Here is an 18,337-nt window from a genome sequence, read left to right as displayed (position 1 = left end):
CAGATGCTTAACTGACTGGGCCACCCAGGCACCCCTTACCAAATATTTTTAAATCGCATTTTAAAATGTGTGTGATTGTATAAGTAACAAATGCTAATAGTAGATATGGGGCTGACCCTGTGACCTCACCCGGATGTCTAGGATGAGACAGAAGTTGGTAGCCTATGCAAAATGCTCAGCAGTGACAGATTGCTATTTAGGATGCTGGTCCTCTGAAAGAGTTTAAAATAAATATATTATAAAAATTTTCAAAATGAAGCTTATGTGTATTAGAGAATGAGGCCTAGTAGTTTACTTGGCCTAGCTGTGGATTTTTAGTATTGTCTCCCAGCATCCTGTTTTCTGCTTCCACAGTCTCTCCTTTAAAAATCTTAACCACTGACTTTGTTGTACCCTTTTTACATTTCTAATTGCCTGATGAATGTTTCCACCTAAAAGCCCATATGGCTAAAACTAAACTAGTAATTATTCCATCAGAGCTAGCTTTTTTAAGACTTCTTTTTATGGAACCACCATTAGATTTAGATTTAGATTTCCAGGTTTAAGTAAAATATCTGAGATTACTTCCTAAATTCTGTTGATTTTTATTGAGAATATTTCTAAATTGTATCTTTTCCATTCCATTTCTCTGAACACCAGCCTAGTTTAGGTTCTTACCATCTCATAATGTCCCAGTGTTCTTCTCCTGGCCTCTCTCCCTCTTTCTAATTTAGTTTATTTATGGCCAATATCTTTAAACACCATATTGATTATGTCACTTCCATGGGTTTCCATTGCCTTGACACAAACTCAGACTTCCCAGTCTGGCAGTTGAAGCAGCCTTCCTCCCTAGTGTATAACCTCCACTTTAGAAAAATATTTCCCTAGAGTTTCCTGATCTATTTTTGTCTTCACTTTTTCTTCTTTTTTAAAATTAATTAATTATTTTAAAGATTTATTTATTTATTTATTTATTTATTCATGAGAGACAGAGAGAGAGAGGCAGAGACGCAGGCAGAGGAAGAAGCAGGCTCTCTGCAGGGAGCCCAATGTGGGACTTGATCCCAGGACTCCAGGATCATGCCCTGAGCCAAAGGCAGGTGCTCAACCACTGAGCCACCCAGACATCCCTCTTTTTCTTTTTTTAAAAAGGATTTATTTATTTATTTGTTTATTTATTTGAGAGAGACAGAGACAGAGAGAGGGAAAGAGATGGAGAGAGAGAGAAGCAGATTCCCCGCTGAACAAGGAGTGGGACTTGGGGCTGGATCCCACAACCCTGAGATCATGACCTCAGCCAAAATCAAGTCAGATGCTCAACCTGGAGCTGAGACACCTAGGTGCCCCTCAAATTCAGTCTTTTGCTCTCCTTGTTACTTTCATTTGGATTGTCCTTCCATTTATCCAGGTTGCACATAGTATTAAAGACCTATCTTAGAACCCAGCCCTTCATTAAAATTTTCCATGACCACTCTAGTCTTCAATGATAGCCTTACTCTGTTATCTGTTAGTCTTGAGAGTGAGTAGTCATTAACAGAACAGTTGATTTGGTATTTAATAATATATATTTCATCCAATATCTTTGATTGTCTAAGTGAAATTTCAAGCATTAGTATTTCTTGCCTTGCCAGGTCCCAATTACTTGAGAGCCAGGAACGATTTTATGTGCTTTTACTTGTATTTGTTATAGGGAGAAAAATAGTACCCTGCACATGGCAGGTCCTCAAAAAATAATTTGCTTAACTTGATGTCCCAATATATGCCATATTCTGTTTTTTGTCTTAGATTATACACAGAGATATAAAGCCAGAGAACATATTAGTCTCCCAGTCTGGTGTTGTCAAGTTATGTGATTTTGGATTTGCACGAACATTGGCAGCTCCTGGGGAAATTTATACTGATTATGTGGCAACCCGATGGTACAGAGCCCCAGAACTATTGGTCGGTGATGTCAAGTATGGCAAGTAAGACATCCATGAGGGTGTGGAGGGCAGGTTTAATCCTTTTTTCTTGATAATATAACTTTTTCCTGATAATATGTTTCTAATTTAATCAAAGATCCTTATAGCACTGAAAGGAAGTTTTGCACTTAGGGAACTGACTTATTCTTTTGGGAGCCTCCTCTTTAAATGTTTTTGGTGCAATGAGTTGGGGAAAGCATACTTATTTTAAAGGTAGGGAAGTCAAGGTGAGTAAGTGGGCTATATTTTACCACGGGTTGGAAATAGATATATTTATCACTTGTAAAGAGAGGAAGTGTTTTTTAAAATTTCTTTTTATTTCTTTTAATTTTTATTTAAATTCAATTTGCCAACATATAGTATAACACCCAGTGTTCATCCCATCAAGTGTCCTCCTTAGTGCCTGTCACCCAGTCACCCCATCTCCCTACCCATTTCCCCTTCCACAACCTTTTGTTTGTTTTCCAGAGTTAGGAGTCAAGAGAGGGAATGTTGATTGGCTAAATCTGACAGTGTTGGAATGAGGCAAGGTGAAGATGGCAAGGATGGGGGTAGAAACATATTTGAGTAAGATGATTTTTTTTTTGAGTAAGATGTTTTTAAAATAAATTATCTGCACAAATGAATTATTTAGATAAGAAGGGATGGCAACCTTTACTGCTTTTGGTAGAAATCTTCCTAAAATGTTTTCTTACTTTCTGTGTTTTCAGTGCACACATCATTTAATATTTTCTTAATTACACTGAGTTCCCATTTTATTGTTATATAGTAACCTTTGTGCCATTTTATTTTATTTTTTAAAAAGATTGTTTTTTAAAAAAGAAAAAGATTGCTTTTTTTTGGAGGAGGGAGAGGGGCAGAGGGAGAAAAAGTCTTAAGCAGACTCTGCATAAAGCATGGATCCCAATATGAGGCTCGATCTCACAACCTGGTCATGACCTGATCTGAAACCAAGAGTTGGAGACCCATCCGATTGTACCACCCAGGCTCCCCTGTACCATTGTATAATTCAGCTATGACCTTAAGCAATTTCAAGGTAGTTGTCTCTATGCTAAGGACACCAGCATATTCTTCTTTAAGTTCTTGTGACTGATTTTTAAGACAGTTTTTCTATTTTTCCCCTGTTAGCTTTCAGTTCTCCTTGCTGTTACTGAATGTGTCTCCAACAGCCTTCTGGTATGCTGTTTTCGGGGTGTGGTGGGATAAGTCAATCAACCTTGTTAGAATTATGTATAAACAAAGAATAGATAGGCTCCAGATGAAAACCCAAAAGGCTTATTTCCAGAATAATGTACACATAATAACAATTTTGACTTTTCAGAAGCCTTTTCCCTCTTATGATTGAAGTTCCTGGAAATATAACTTGGGTAAAATTGGGAATTAGTATTTTAACTTTATAGGGAAATGTATTTTTATGGGTATTTTAAAGCTTATCACTAGCAGTCACAATAAACATCGTAGGATGCCAGACTTTATACCACATTGCTTTTATTTCAGGGCTGTTGATGTATGGGCCATTGGTTGTCTGGTAACTGAAATGCTCATGGGGGAACCCCTTTTTCCTGGAGATTCTGATATTGATCAGCTATATCATATTATGATGTGTTTAGGTAAGATTATGCATCTGCATTTTAAATTTTAGAATTTTTTTCCCTCATGTTTTTGTTTGTATTGATTTTACAAGTTGTTGGTATATTAAAGATGATATGTGTTTTAGCTGACAGTAGAGAGCAAATAGGAAAATCTCAACTATCTATGTATATTAATTCTTCTCAGCCTGGCTTTGGTTTGTCTGACGTATGGTCTTATTCATGCTCTCATATACCCTCCTGTCCCACTCCACACAAAGACCAAAGACTGTAAATTTTCTCTGTACTTTTGCATTCAGTAAATCACATGTAAATGATGCAAATGATCATTTTTTTTTCTTTGGGTTAGCAAGCATTTGGTGTACTATTACTATTACCCTCATATTAACCTTCAAATTGAGACACAGAGACTTCTAGGTAGTTTACTTTTTAAAAAATATTTTATTTATTTATTTATTTATTCATGAGAGACACACAGAGAGAGGCAGAGACACAGGCAGAGGGAGAAGCAGGCTCCCTGCAGGGACCCCGATGTGGGACTAAACCCAGGACTCTGGGATCACGCCCTGAGCCAAAGGCAGACGCTCAACTGCTGAGCCACCCAGGCATTCCTTTTTAGGTAATTTAATCTTAGTGCTTTGGACAGAATTTTAAACCTAGACTATCAAAGTCTTCTTACATTTGTTGAAATATTAGCTTCATAGTTGTTTTAAACTCGATTAGGCACTGAAGTCAAAGAAAAAGTGCTCAAATCAGACCTTAGACATAGGTACAAAATCAACAGATGTTTTAATTTTTTTAAATTAAAACAATTTGATTTTAATTTTAGAATTAAATTCTCAAAAAGAGTGGAACTGATTATCTAGATTAGATTTTGATCATATGACTAATAATATTTTCATTGTTTTGGATGGCACTTTATGCTTTGTTGTTAGAAGTATCTAAAAAATTATAACATTCTTTACTTGTCCTTTTTCTGTGTTCCCTTGTAACTTCAGTTCTATATATAGTGGTTTTGAATTTTCTAAATGAGTAGGTTGAGATAAGAATGTTAATTTTCTTTAGTTGACTTGCATCAACACCATTGTGAATGAAGACCTCCAGGTGCACCACCCTGAGAACACAGTTTTTGGTTGATTTTGCATGCTGAGAGTCTCAAGTCTGTAAGCAGTGTTGTACTCTTTGGTCCCGTCCACATTATATGTTTCTTTGCCATTTCTGTCATGATGTATAATGACAGAGATGTGTGCTTTTCTCACTTCCAGGTAATCTAATTCCAAGACATCAGGAGCTGTTTTATAAAAATCCTATGTTTGCTGGAGTAAGGTTGCCTGAAATCAAGGAAATAGAACCTCTTGAAAGACGCTATCCCAAGCTTTCTGAAGTTGTGATAGATTTAGCAAAGGTAATCAAACTGTTTACTTTCTTATAGTGAATTTATGTTATAGAGACTTGATTTTCTCTTTTTCTTGTCTAGTTGATATTTTAGGTAAAAAATTTCAATATTGATTTAATTTAATTTAATCGACTTATTTATTTTAAGTAAACTCTACCCCTGACATGGGGCTCAAACTTACGACTCTGGGATCAAGAGCTGTACTCTGAAGTCGAGTCCCATGTTTTGCCAACTGAGCCAGCCAGAAGACCGCCTCCCACCCATTCTTGCCTTTTTTTTTTTTTTTTCCTGCCAGTAGGCTCCTTTTTTAAAAAATATTTTATTTATTTATTTAAGAGAGAGAGAGAGACAGAGATAGAGACAGAGAGCACAAGTGGGGAGGAGAGGAAGAAGCAGGCTCCCTGCTCAGAGTGGAGGCTCAACCCCAGGACCCTGGGATCGTGACCTGAGCTGAAGGCAGACGCTTAAATAATTGAGCCACCCAGATACCCCCTGCCAGTAGGTTCTTAAGCTCAACTTGGAGCTCTAACTCCCAACCACAAGATTAAGAGTTACATGCTCCACTGACTGAGACAACCAGGTACTCTTCTATTGATTTTATTTTTGTATATTTAGAAAGAGGTTAAATAATTTAGCAGGAGGATATTCAGAGAGAAAGGCCTAAAAAATTTGCTTGTCTTGGGATCCCTGGGTGGCGCAGCGGTTTAGCGCCTGCCTTTGGCCCAGGGCGTGATCCTGGAGACCCGGGATCGAATCCCACATCGGGCTCCCAGTGCATGGAGCCTGCTTCTCCCTCTGCCTGTGTCTCTGCCTCTCTCTCTCTCTCTCTCTCTGTGTGACTATCATAAATAAATAAAAATTAAAAAAAAAAAATTTGCTTGTCTTAAGAAACTATTTAGTATTATCTAGCATGTTTTAAGTGAAAACATCCTTCCCCACAACAATATCTTTTTAATGTTTAATACTTAAAATGCAGGCCTATGTAACTAGAAAAGAGAAGAAAAGTAGAATAAGGAAATAAAAAAGAAAGGTAAAGAAGTAGCAAAATATAAAATGTAGGGCATAGGATCATGACCTATACTGTATCGTTGAAGAGGCTTTCGGTTAGCCCCTGGATTCACTGAAGCTAATTTACAAGTGATCCTCACCTTTGCCTTCTCTTTGAAGAAGATACTAACTGGGAAATTCTCACTGGACCTTTCAAATTGTTAGCTCAAAAAATTCTTATTAATTAGAACTGTCCTGAAGTATTGATAAAATAATTACAGTATAGCTGAAATACCAGGATCATATGACATTTACTCAAGATATTTTTTGCTTTTTAAATTTTTGAAATAACCCATTAAAAAAGTTTACTAAGCTTAAAAAACTATAACAGGTTCTTTTTTAAAATAACAAGTTCTTAGTAGAATACATTGCTGCTTTTCTACATAATCTTCTAATGGATTCAAATATTTTTCATTGAGACCAGCTTTATGACCTATTTATAAAGATTTAAAGGGAATTAAGGTAAAACTATTATCCAATTTATGTCCCTTAGAACTATGTAACTTTTAAACATTTTATTTTTTTTTTAATTTTTTTATTTTTATTTTTTATTTATTTATTTATTTATTTAAATTTTTATTTATTTATGATAGTCACAGAGAGAGAGAGAGAGAGGCAGAGACATAGTCAGAGGGAGAAGCAGGCTCCATGCACCGGGAGCCCGATGTGGGATTCGATCCCGGGTCTCCAGGATCGCGCCCTGGGCCAAAGGCAGGCGCCAAACCGCTGCGCCACCCAGGGATCCCACTTTTAAACATTTTATTATGGAAAATTTCAAATATAGAAAAGAAAGTAGAAAGAATATAGTAGTATAATGAGCCCTCCTGTACTTACCTAGCTGCAGCAATTAACAACCTTTTGACAATCTTTTACCTATCTCAACTTTGTTTTTTGTAGTATTCTGAAGCCAATCCCAGAAACTATATTATTTCACTCATAAATACCTTAATTATTTGTAGAACTTGTTCACTTAAAGCTATTTATTGAGTTACTCCTATTTTTACTGGCATTGAGTGGTTCCAATAAATCAGAACAAGACCTGCATTATAATAAAATATACCTATGTAAGGTATCCAGCACAGTAATATACACAGAATAAGCCCTTTCCCTTCCATTCTGCAAGGGCATTAAATAAAAATTTACAGTTCCCTAATATTACAAAATATCTAACCAGTGCTCAATATTTCATTGATTTTCTCATAATTTCTTTTTATAGTTTGAATTAGGATCCACATGAAGTGTATAGATCACAATTGGTTGATATATCTTAATTTACAAGCTCATATCCACCTCTTTCTTTTTGTTTAAACCTAGTCATTTATTTGATAAAGTAGGTTATTTGACCCTTAGAATTTTCTACATAGTATAGTTTAATATGTTCCTCTATGTTCTGTATTTCCTATAAACTCATAGTAGAGCTAGAGCTTGATCAGAATCAGGTTGATTTTTGACAAGAGTACATCATAAGAAGTTTATGTATTTCCATCTAGAGACATGGTGGTCTTTCTTTTTGTGATATTAGCAGCCACTGGTGGTCATGGTCTAGATTTGTACTTTATTCTTTATCATTTATTATACATTTTTAAAATTCATTGACTATAAAGAGTGATTTTCTATTTTTCTATATTTAGAAATGTAAATGTAACCAGTTTTTCTTTGATATGAGCTGTGTATATTCCTTGGTTTTCCAGAAATGCTTACATATTGACCCAGACAAAAGACCCTTCTGTGCTGAGCTCCTTCACCATGATTTCTTTCATATGGATGGATTTGCTGAGAGGTATAGTTCTGACTCATATTTTCTGGGGTACCCCAATCTAGAGTTAAAGTAAGGGTATTCTCTTATTTCTCTACCCCCCTGATTTTATAGGATCTCAAATATTTACCACCCTACCTCTACTCACCCTTAGCTATAATACTGTTTCTAGGAGTGATCCCCTGAATTCACTAAATTAGACATCTTGGTTTTCATGAAGCAGTCACTTCGTGATTTTCTTTCTGTTTCCCATGGTGACATCTACTACTCAGGTCACTGATTTGTATGTGGCTACCAGCTGTGTGATGCCATCATCTTGGGTACAGATATGTTTGCAAAGGTGCCATCTCCTGTTGCCATTGAACTCACACCACACCTAGTCCCATAACACTGTTGTCACTGCTATGCTAGAACCTTGATGTGCCAAACTTGTGTGTGCCAGCACTGCTGACATGGTCTCTTGTGCTATCCCAGCTGCTGGCATCACTGCAGCTAACAAAATAAAAAATAGTGAGATGAGTGGCAATGACAATGCTTTATATTTTTGCAAATCTATTTAATAGCTTAATAAAAGATACCTTGTTTCTCTTATTTGCATTTGCATTGAGTTAGTTGTGACATGTTGTTTTGATTGAGATATATGAAGAAACTTTAGCTTCACTTGCAAAATGGAAGAGTATAATGTACTTGCAAAATGGAAGAGTATAATGATTGATCTTTTAGTTAATTGTGAGTATTCTTTATTGATTACATACCCAGAACTTTGCTACTATACCAAAATTTGACAGTGGTAGTTTGTTAAAAGTTGGTTGCATTGTGGAATCTGAAGTGTATCAGTGAATTTTTCTTACCCTGTTACATTGAAATCCATTTGTCTATCTTGTACTTCGAATAGATCTTTTACCCATGCATGCTTTTTTAACATCATGATTAGTCATTTAGAAAATATTGTTTTGCTAAATAATGTAGATCTTTAAAATGATAACATATTTCATTATATAATATCAAAAAGCCACATTCTCTGTCATCAGAAAAGTCTTTTTAGGTATTGGGAATTTGTTAAGGTCACAGTAGTGGACACAAGTTTAAGAGAATTCTAATTTTGCATAAAAGTTTGAATTTTATCATTTACACAAATATTATCAGTCGTTTTCTTATGTTCACTAAAAAGAAATGTCTGCAGAATACTCCAAGCCTGAATAACTGTAGTTTTCTGTTCATCTTTCTTTCAAGTAAAAATGTTCCATGAAAACGGTGGTTAGTTTAGTTTGGATTTCAAATAATCACACAGTTCCTTTTCTTAAGACAGCCATTGCACTTTGGTTCATAGCAGAGGTGCTTTATGCATATTCTCTTCTTCACACAGAATATGAAAAAAAAGATATCTGTTCAAAGGTTTATTTTTTAATATTTTTAAAAGATATTCTTTATTTATTCATGAGAGACACACAGAGAGAGGCAGAGGGAGAAGCAGGCTCCATGCAGGAAGCCTGATGTGGGACTCGATCCCAGGACTCCAGTATCACCCCTGGGTGGAAGGCAGGCGCTAAACCACTGAGCCATCCAGGGATCCCCTATTCAAAGTTTTTTTTTTTTTTTTTTTAATTTATTTATGATAGTCACAGAGAGAGAAAGAGAGAGAGGCAGAGACATAGGCAGAGGGAGAAGCAGGCTCCATGCACCAGGAGCCCAACGTGGGATTCGATCCCCGGTCTCCAGGATCACGCCCTGGGCCAAAGGCAGGCGCCAAACCACTGCGCCACCCAGGGATCCCTATTCAAAGGTTTAGATTTCATAAGGGACATTCTTAAATGAAACTGCCTTTTCTTTTTTAAAGATTTTTTTTTTTTTTTTTTTTTTTGAGAGAGAGAGAGAGAGCATGCATGAGCAGGGGAGGGGAGGGGCAGAGGGAGAAGGAGAGAGAATCTCCAGTAGACTCCCTGCCAAGCCTGGAGCCCCATGCAGGGCTCTATCTTAGGACCCTGAGATCACAACCGGAGCTGAAACCAAAAGTTGAAAGCTTAACTAACTGAGCCACCCAGGCAACCCTGCCTTTTTTTTTTTTTAACTGAGAATGTGTGAATGAAGAATACAGTAACTGTTAGTACAATTTGGTGTCACTTGCCTCGATTCTTGATAAGGTGCTAGCAATTTTACCCACTATCACATACTATCAGTGCAAATGTTAAGGTAGCAAAAAAGCAGTTATTTTCGTATTAAGATAAGAATAGCTTTGATCTTGTGAACCTCCTGAAAAGTTCTCAGGGATTTCTGGGGTTCCACAGACTACCTTTTGAGTACTGATAATTTAGGCCATAATTTTTCTTGTTTTAAATAACATAGTCCAGTTTAATACTCAATTTTTAAAAACATCTTGAAAATGATTTTTCTAGATCTTATACAATTTTATACAATTTTATTGAATTGACAAATGTATTTTTATGTAGATTTTCTCAAGAATTACGGTTAAAAAAAGTACAGAAAGATGCCAGAAATATTTCTTTATCTAAAAAACCCCAAAACAGAAAGAAGGAAAAGGAAAAGGATGATTCCTTAGGTGAAGAGAGAAAAACACTTGTGGTACAGGTAAATGTCGATGTCTTAATGTATATTTAAGTGTTTTTAAAAAATATTTATTCATTTATTTAAGAGAGTGAGAGAAGATGCATGCATGTGCATGTGCGCACACGCATGTGAGCACACAAGCAGGGGCGGGGTTGGGGGTGGGGGGAGCTAGGGACAGGCAGAGGGAGAAACAGACTTCCTGCTGAGCAGGGAGCCTGACTGTGGGCCCCATCCCAGTACTTTGAGATCATGAAGGCAGATGCTTAACTGACTGGACCACCCAGTGTGTATTAAGTTTTAGATTTCATAGATCTTTAAATTTTTAGAGGAAAAAATTAAAGATTAAAAAAGTTTTCTGAGCAGTGAACTGGTTGTTAACTTTTAGATTAGTTGTAAAAAAATGTATCTTCTCTCTAGAGATTACCTTTTAAAAAACTGTCTTAAGGTATCATGTATTAAGTGCCTACTGCATATCAAACTGTATCAGACTGTGCAATAAGTCTTGTCAGGAAATCACATTCATCTAAGAACATTTAGACACATGTACTCACATATAAACACATGGATACAAACACATGCATGTATTCATTGCTTTCCTTAAATGATAGAAGAGAAAATTATCATTTAAAAATTTTGTATAAAGTAGAACATTTTAAAACTGAGACTTGGGTATTTAATTTATTTGAAGTTTACTTACAGGTAGGTTATCAAGAATCTGTTCCTGGTGAGGTAATTCAAGTTCACTGCCAACCTACTCCCATTTTCTCAAGTGAACTGAAAGAAGAAGGAATTCTCAATTTATATTTCAATTTTTGTTCTTTAGATATATAAGAACAAACATGGGCATACTTGACTCTTTCACATTTTTTCTATTGAAAGATACATAAATTTGATATATGTATTTTATATATGTGTATACACACACACACACACACATATAGCACAGAGCCAGTGTGAATTGCACTTTTTAAAAAATATTTTTTATTTTTAAGTAATTTCTGCACCCAATGTGGGTTTCGAAATTACAACCCTGAGATCAAAAGTTGCATGCTGCATTGACTGAGCCAGCCAGGTCCTCTATGAATTGTATTTTTATTGTAAATATATGTCTGACCAAGAATCCTGGGTTTAATTTAATTCAATAGATAAAATAAAGAAAACAGGGACATAGGTGATATTTATGGAATTCTGCCTTAGTTGACAAATTCTTTATAGGAAGAGGTGATTTTTTCATTCTCCTCAGATCATTAATATTATCAACATTTTTATTAATGGTTAGGATACCAATGCTGATCCCAAAATTAAAGATTCTAAGGTATTTAAAATAAAAGGATCAAAAATGGATGGAGAAAAAGTTGAAAAAGTCAGTCGAGCTTCAAATGCCAGCAGTCTCCCTGACAATGGGATGAACAACATCAAAACAGTGCCTTCTACAAGCCTCCGAGATTGCAGCAATGGCAGTATGGATCACACCAGAAATCCAGGCGTGGCAATTCCCCCACTTGCACACAATCTTTCCGCAGTGGCTCCCAGTATTAATTCTGGAATTGTGACTATCCCAGGAGTTCAGAGTTACAGGTATGAATTAGGAAAATAAGAACAAAGTGTTGTTTAAGGGTATGTTTGCAAATTGCAAGTGTTTGTCACTTCGGCCACATTATATTACTTTCAGGTTTCTGGGTGATCTTCATTCTTGTCAGGGTTCTGTTTCAAAAGAATTTTGCCCTATGTGATGAAAATTGTTAGGATTTGATTTAAAAAAAATTCACCTGAGTACTAAGAAAGTATGATTGTATTGTTTAAGATGAACAAAGTCTACAACTAGTTAGTCTAAAAACATGGAAGGAGGTTATCATAATGAAAGAAATAATTGGTTTTAAGGGTTTGCTGCTACATGGTATGGCTGTGGGCATTTGGTGCTACAAAGAAGCTATTTTGGAAATTTTGCTGGAAGGAGAGTGATTTATTTGGTTGGAGTTGGGAGCTAGGTGGGAGGCCTGAGGGTAGTGGTGAAAGACAGAATGTTCCACCACATCTGTTCTCATTTTATATTTAAGAATAGGTGGCATTAAATGGTGATTAAACTGCATGTCACTTGGTTTTGTGTCAAAAACCAAAGTTTTTTTTTTAAGATTTTATTTATTCATGAGAGACACAGAGAGACAGAGACAGAGACAGGCAGAGGGAGAAGCCTCTGGACCCTGGGATTACGACCTGAGCCAAAGACAGATTCCTCAACCACTGAACCACCCATGCACCCCTGGTTTTGATTTTGTGCTTGAGAAGTAATTACTGCTTGTTCTAACTTAAATTTTTTGTTGTTACAGAGTGGATGACAAAACCAAGAAGTATTGTATTCCATTTGTTAAACCAAATAAACATTCTCCATCAGGAATTTATAATATTAATGTGACCACATCAGTAAGTAAACTATTCCCAGTGTAGAAGAGCAAGCATTAGTCATTTCTAGACTTCTACTAATGTTAAATATAATAGTGGGAGAACTGAGAATTTTATTTGGATATACATCATAAAGTGGAATCTTAATTATATGTATATCATCCCAACCCGTCATAATCATAAATGTAAAAGTCTGCGAAGGTCTTAGAGTTTAAATAAGTTTTGCAAGTCTAGAAGTTTAAATATAAGGTATTATTTAAATGACATCTGTTTTACTTTTTTTGGTAACAGTAAATTTTCTTAATACTTGGTAATCAGTTCTTTTGTAGAGTAGGTGACAAGATATTGTACCCCGCTCACACCAGATTTTTGGTGAAAGTATTCTATTTATTCATTTGCAAATATTTATTGATTATGTATTATGTGTGGGACACCAGAGATGAATAAATCAACTCTCTCTCTTCAAGGAGCTCATGGTCTAATATAGGATCAACAAATTCAAACAGCATCAGATTATAATAGTGGAAGCATGTACGAGGTACAGAGGTCTTCTGAAGGTTCAGAGGAGTGTTATTATGGTCAACATAACTGCCAGAATGCTTCTTTTTAAAGTTAACTTAAACTATTCTTCTACTCAAAATCCTCCATTGGTTTGTCATCTCTGAGTAAAGACCAAAGTCCTTAACAAGACCTCTAAGGCCCTGATTGACCCACTTCACCATCCCACTATTCCACTCTGGCTACTCTCATTCTTGATCAAAATCTACTCCAACCCACTGATTTCCTTGCATTCCTCAAACATGACCAGACATGCTCCTACATTTGGACTTTTGCACTTGTTATTTCCTCTGCTTCAGAATATTTTTTCTCCAGATAATCCTAAGAATTTTCTTGTCTGCTCCTCGGCTTACATGAAGCCTTATTGTGAGGTCTTCCCTAATATTTGAACTCATTTTGTCTCCCTTTACTTTCTATCCTCTCTTGCTTAATTTTTTCCTATTGCATACACCTAATAGCCTCTATATTCACTTATTTATATATTATCTGTCTTTCTTCAACTCGAATGTAAGTTTCTAAGGCAAGAATATGTGTTTTGTTTGTTTATTTCCTTGTAGCTCTACCCCACACCCACACCTGCTATACTATACTAGTGTCTAGTATATAGAAGATGCTTAAGGAATGTGGTGAATGAATTCTTCTGCCAGGGAATGGGAGGTGTGGATGTATTCCCAAAGGAGTACTTTTCTCCCAAATTTCCCTCCTCTAGGGATCCCTGGGTGGCGCAGAGGTTTGGCGCCTGCCTTTGGCCCAGGGCACGATCCTGGAGACCCGGGATCGAATCCCACGTCGGGCTCCTGGTGCATGGAGCCTGCTTCTCCCTCTGCTATGTCTCTGCCTCTCTCTCTCTCTCTGTGTGACTATCATAAATAAAAAAAAATAAAAATAAAATAAAATAAAATAAAATAATAAAAATTAAAATAAAAATTAAAAAAAAAAAACAAATTTCCCTCCTCTACCTTTCTCATTATCCTCAGGCTGAAAAATGTAACCTTCTTTTCATACCTCTCATGATTTGGGCATTATCTATGTTTTTCTTTTCATTATTCTTGGCCCAAAATTTCTATAACCATAGTACTTTCTTTCTTTCTTTCTTTTTTTTTAATATATACCCTGTTGATTTCTTTGTAGATACTTTTGTGTTTTACATTCTTGGTCCACTTTGGAAGATTACTTTGATCAACAAGGCTTTTCACAGTAGCTGGCTCAATACTACATTGCTGGAATTGATATCAGCCTTCTTTCAGGCATTGCATAATCAAGGCTGGCTGTTAATTTTAGATCTTATTCCTGTTTATCCTTATTTTTAAGAGGCAGTCAAAACAGGAGGTAGAGATTAGTGAGGAGAAGACACACTGAATCTTTTCTTGAGAATTAATGGAGGCAGAGCTAAGCCTAAACTTTCTTCAACATCAAGTTTGAAGACCACTAACCCTCTCTCCTGCTCATGCTCTGATTCCAAGATGCAAATAAAGTATTATTACAAACATATCTTATGTATTTTATTTGTCACTCTTTAAATACGTAAATCTAGTAGTTTAAACTCATTATTTTTTGTCCCTACAGATAGTTTTTTGAGCTAATTATTTTATTTTATTTTTAAATATTTTATTTATTCATGAGAGACACAGAGAGAGAGAAAAAGAGAGAGGCAGAAACACAGGCAGAAAAAGAGAGAAGCAGGGATCCCTGGGTGGCGCAGCGGTTTGGCGCCTGCCTTTGGCCCAGGGCGCGATCCTGGAGACCCGGGATCGAATCCCACATCGGGCTCCCGGTGCATGGAGCCTGCTTCTCCCTCTGCCTGTGTCTCTGCCTCTCTCTCTCTCTCTCTGTGACTATCATAAATAAATTTTAAAAAAAAATTTAAAAAAAAAAAAAAAAAGAGAGAAGCAGGCTCCATGCAGGGAGTCCAATGCCAGACTAGGTCCCGAGTCTCCAGGATCACGCCCTGGGCCAAAGGGCAGGTGCCAAACCGCTGAACCACCCAGGCTGCCCGAGCTAATTATTTCATAATTGATTTGAACCAAGAGCCTTAGCACTTACTCTATTCAAAGAACAAGCAGAAACATCCAAATAAACTCAAAAAGCTCATTGCAGGACTTCTGAAGTTTAGTGTTATTCTTAAATTCCTAAAGTTCAGGATATCAATACAGAAGTTAAAAAAGAGGCCAAGCTTACCTGGAAGCTAATTGACTTGTTAATCATTCTGTTATTAGGTCACTAGTGAAAAGAGCCTACTTCAGACAAATAAGAAAAGAAGAGAATACTCCAAGACAGATGTCCGTTTGCCTGAACTAAACTATAATCATCTCCCTGAACTGAGAGCCTTGGAAGGGATAGGTATGTTTATAATGCCTTTACTTTTTCAGCCCTTTTTATTTTTATTTTTTTTTAATTTTTATTTATTTATGATAGTCACAGAGAGAGAGAGAGGCAGAGACACAGGCAGAGGGAGAAGCAGGCTCCATGCACTGGGAGCCTGATGTGGGATTCGATTCCGGGTCTCCAGGATCGCGCCCTGGGCCAAAGGCAGGCGCCAAACCGCTGTGCCACCCAGGGATCCCTTTCAGCCCTTTTTAAAAAATATTTTATTTATTTATTCATGAGAGACACAGAGAGAGAGAGAGAGGCAGAGACACAGGCAGAGGGAGAAGCAGGTTTCATGCAGGGAGCCCAACGTGGAACTGGATCCTGGGTCACCAGGATCACACCCTGGGCTGAAGGCGGCGCTAAACTGCTGAGCCACCAGGGCTGCCCACTTTTTCAGCCTTTTTGTATACATTATTGAAAGCATATGTTGAATAAGCTTACAAAATATTAAAAATAAAAATTATAGTAGCTTTACATATTTTTGTTTGTGAATATATATACAGACTTGTGTAAGTAAATATGTACACTGAGTACACAATAAGGGACAGATACAGAATGTAGAGAAACTAAAATGTCTAATTTTTAAACTATGTTTATGGTTATTTTTATTTAGCTCGAAATTCCAGATTAATAAGGAAAGAGAACAAAAGTCTCTCAGAATCTCGAATTCCTTCTCTGGCCACCATTGACTTGCACACGCCCAGTATCACATTACATCAGGTACCGAAATCCTCTCTAGGTGGAGAGAACTTGGGTCTCATACTTCCTTATTACAGTAGCTTAGGGAAGGTTTGCTCTTAAGGATGAGGCAGGTTTACTGGTGGGATCTATAGCATTTTGTTTGTTAAAGTTTGTCTTACTCTTCATTGCACTTGGTACCTTTATTACATATATATTTATATAGACATTTTCTACCTACGGTCATCAGTTTTTTATAGATTAAAAAGTGTGTGTGTGTGTGTGTGTGTGTGTATGCGTGCGCACATGCGCTCGTGCAGACTAGCTATGGCTTTTGTATGACTTTTGTGGCAATTTATAGTATTTCACTGCATTAACCCCAGTGTTATAACTCATATTTCATTCCTTGAATTGTTTTCGTTCTTTTAAAATGTATCCTCTATTTGGCATTTTCCCTAAGACAATCCACTCCATGCACGTTAAGGACTGGTTCTTCCATGTATTATTATTTTTCTGTAATTTCTCATAATTCTTCAGAATATTTATGTTTCTGCTGCTTTTCGACAACAGTCATATCACTCATTTTCAGATTAAGAAAACTGGCAAACTTTTAAATTTTCTGAGCCAAACATAACTGGTTATACGTTTTTTTAAATTTTTATTTATTTATGATAGTCACACACAGAGAGAGAGAGAGAGGCAGAGACAGGCAGAGAGAGAAGCAGGCTCCATGCACCAGGAGCCCGACGTGGGATTCGATCCCGGGTCTCCAGGATAGCGCCCTGGGCCAAAGGCAGGTGCTAAACTGCTGCGCCACCCAGGGATCCCCCATAATTGGTTATAAACTTTGGATATGTATCATTGTACTTACAGATTTCTCACATCTCCTTGATGCTGGGCAACTTTTGTATGGTTTTTAATTCTCCATCCTCATTTTTGAATTTGAAGCATTCCTGTTTCCTAGACAGCCCCTGTATGTTGCCTTCATATCTATGTGGATGCTTTTTTCTACTAGGACCCCTTAAATAATTTTGAAGAGCTCTACAAACAAGGGAGTGCAACACATTACAGAGTCAGTTATCCAGTGATACTGAGAAACAGATTTATCAACTGCTATACTTTGCCTTATCTCCTGCCAACAATTTCTGCAGTAACATAATCAAAACTAAGCAAATTCCTATTGTGTAAAGATTAATTACAGTCACACATTGTACTTTTAGGAACTACAGAGTCTCAATAAATTCCTTCTTTACTTCTAAACTTAAATTTAATGTGGATTTTAAAGGTTCAAACTTCCTCACTTGTTTTCTGAATGTACTGTTGTTCAAAACCACTTTCCAGGGATCAAATAGCCAAATCTAGTTTCATGAAATGGAAGAAGGCTTTGGTGGCCGTCATACTTCAAAATTTTTATTTGTTCTTGTCAACAAATCCTCTTATAAACTGGTCCTGCATTTTTACTCCTAATTCACTTGTTCATTTCCCAGTTGTATTTAAAATACAATAAAGGAGAAAGTAGATGTGGTGAAAAACACAAATTAGTACCAAAATAAGATGGATTTATGTGTGGAAAATCTGATTGGGAAGAGAAACAACAGGATACTAAAAGCCAAAGGCTTTCTGGCAGAAGCTGTGACTTGCCTTGGACTCTCTATGGTATGGATCAATACATTGAACTGTTTTGTTTCTGTGCCTAACACAAACATTTATAAAAGTCTATTTTTATAGACTTCTGGAACATCTGTAAGATACATTTTTGTAAGTGAAGTATTGTATAATCCATGCAATCTGTCTCCACTCGCCCATATCCTATGTACTTACACATGTTATATACTCATGTATGCACATAGCTACACATTTTTTTCTCTAAGCAGTATTTAAGTTTCATCCCACAAATTATGATATGTTGTATTTTCATCATAGTCAGTCCAAACATTTTCTTAGTTCCTTGTAATTTCTTGTTTAACCCAGGAATTAACTTAGAAATATGTTGTTTAATAGATATTTGGGGTTTCCCTAGTATTTTATTATTATTGAT

At 36.4% G+C, this 18,337-nt stretch overlaps 1 protein-coding gene across 3 annotated transcripts in view; it reads left to right on the top strand.

Annotated features, from left to right (window-relative positions):
• Nucleotides 1-18,337, top strand: part of CDKL2 (cyclin dependent kinase like 2) — a 49,357-nt gene that overhangs the window by 22,552 nt on the left and 8,468 nt on the right. For 2 of the 3 annotated variants that reach the window (XM_025427900.3, XM_049105041.1), the window contains exons 4-12: nt 1,765-1,943; nt 3,438-3,550; nt 4,795-4,934; nt 7,664-7,752; nt 10,176-10,314; nt 11,573-11,871; nt 12,621-12,714; nt 15,468-15,591; nt 16,235-16,341. In XM_025427900.3, coding sequence (XP_025283685.1) covers nt 1,765-1,943; nt 3,438-3,550; nt 4,795-4,934; nt 7,664-7,752; nt 10,176-10,314; nt 11,573-11,871; nt 12,621-12,714; nt 15,468-15,591; nt 16,235-16,341 — 1,284 coding nt within the window. Of the gene's footprint in view, nt 1-1,764; nt 1,944-3,437; nt 3,551-4,794; nt 4,935-7,663; nt 7,753-10,175; nt 10,315-11,572; nt 11,872-12,620; nt 12,715-15,467; nt 15,592-16,234; nt 16,342-17,786; nt 17,956-18,337 lie in introns of all 3 variants that reach the window. The other variant, XR_004811251.2, reaches the window with a different exon arrangement.

This window comes from Canis lupus, chromosome 32, assembly GCF_003254725.2.
Source record: "Canis lupus dingo isolate Sandy chromosome 32, ASM325472v2, whole genome shotgun sequence".
Taxonomy (NCBI): domain Eukaryota; kingdom Metazoa; phylum Chordata; class Mammalia; order Carnivora; family Canidae; genus Canis; species Canis lupus.
Note: the sequence above shows the minus strand (reverse complement) of the source record. Positions and strands in the feature narration are given on the sequence as shown.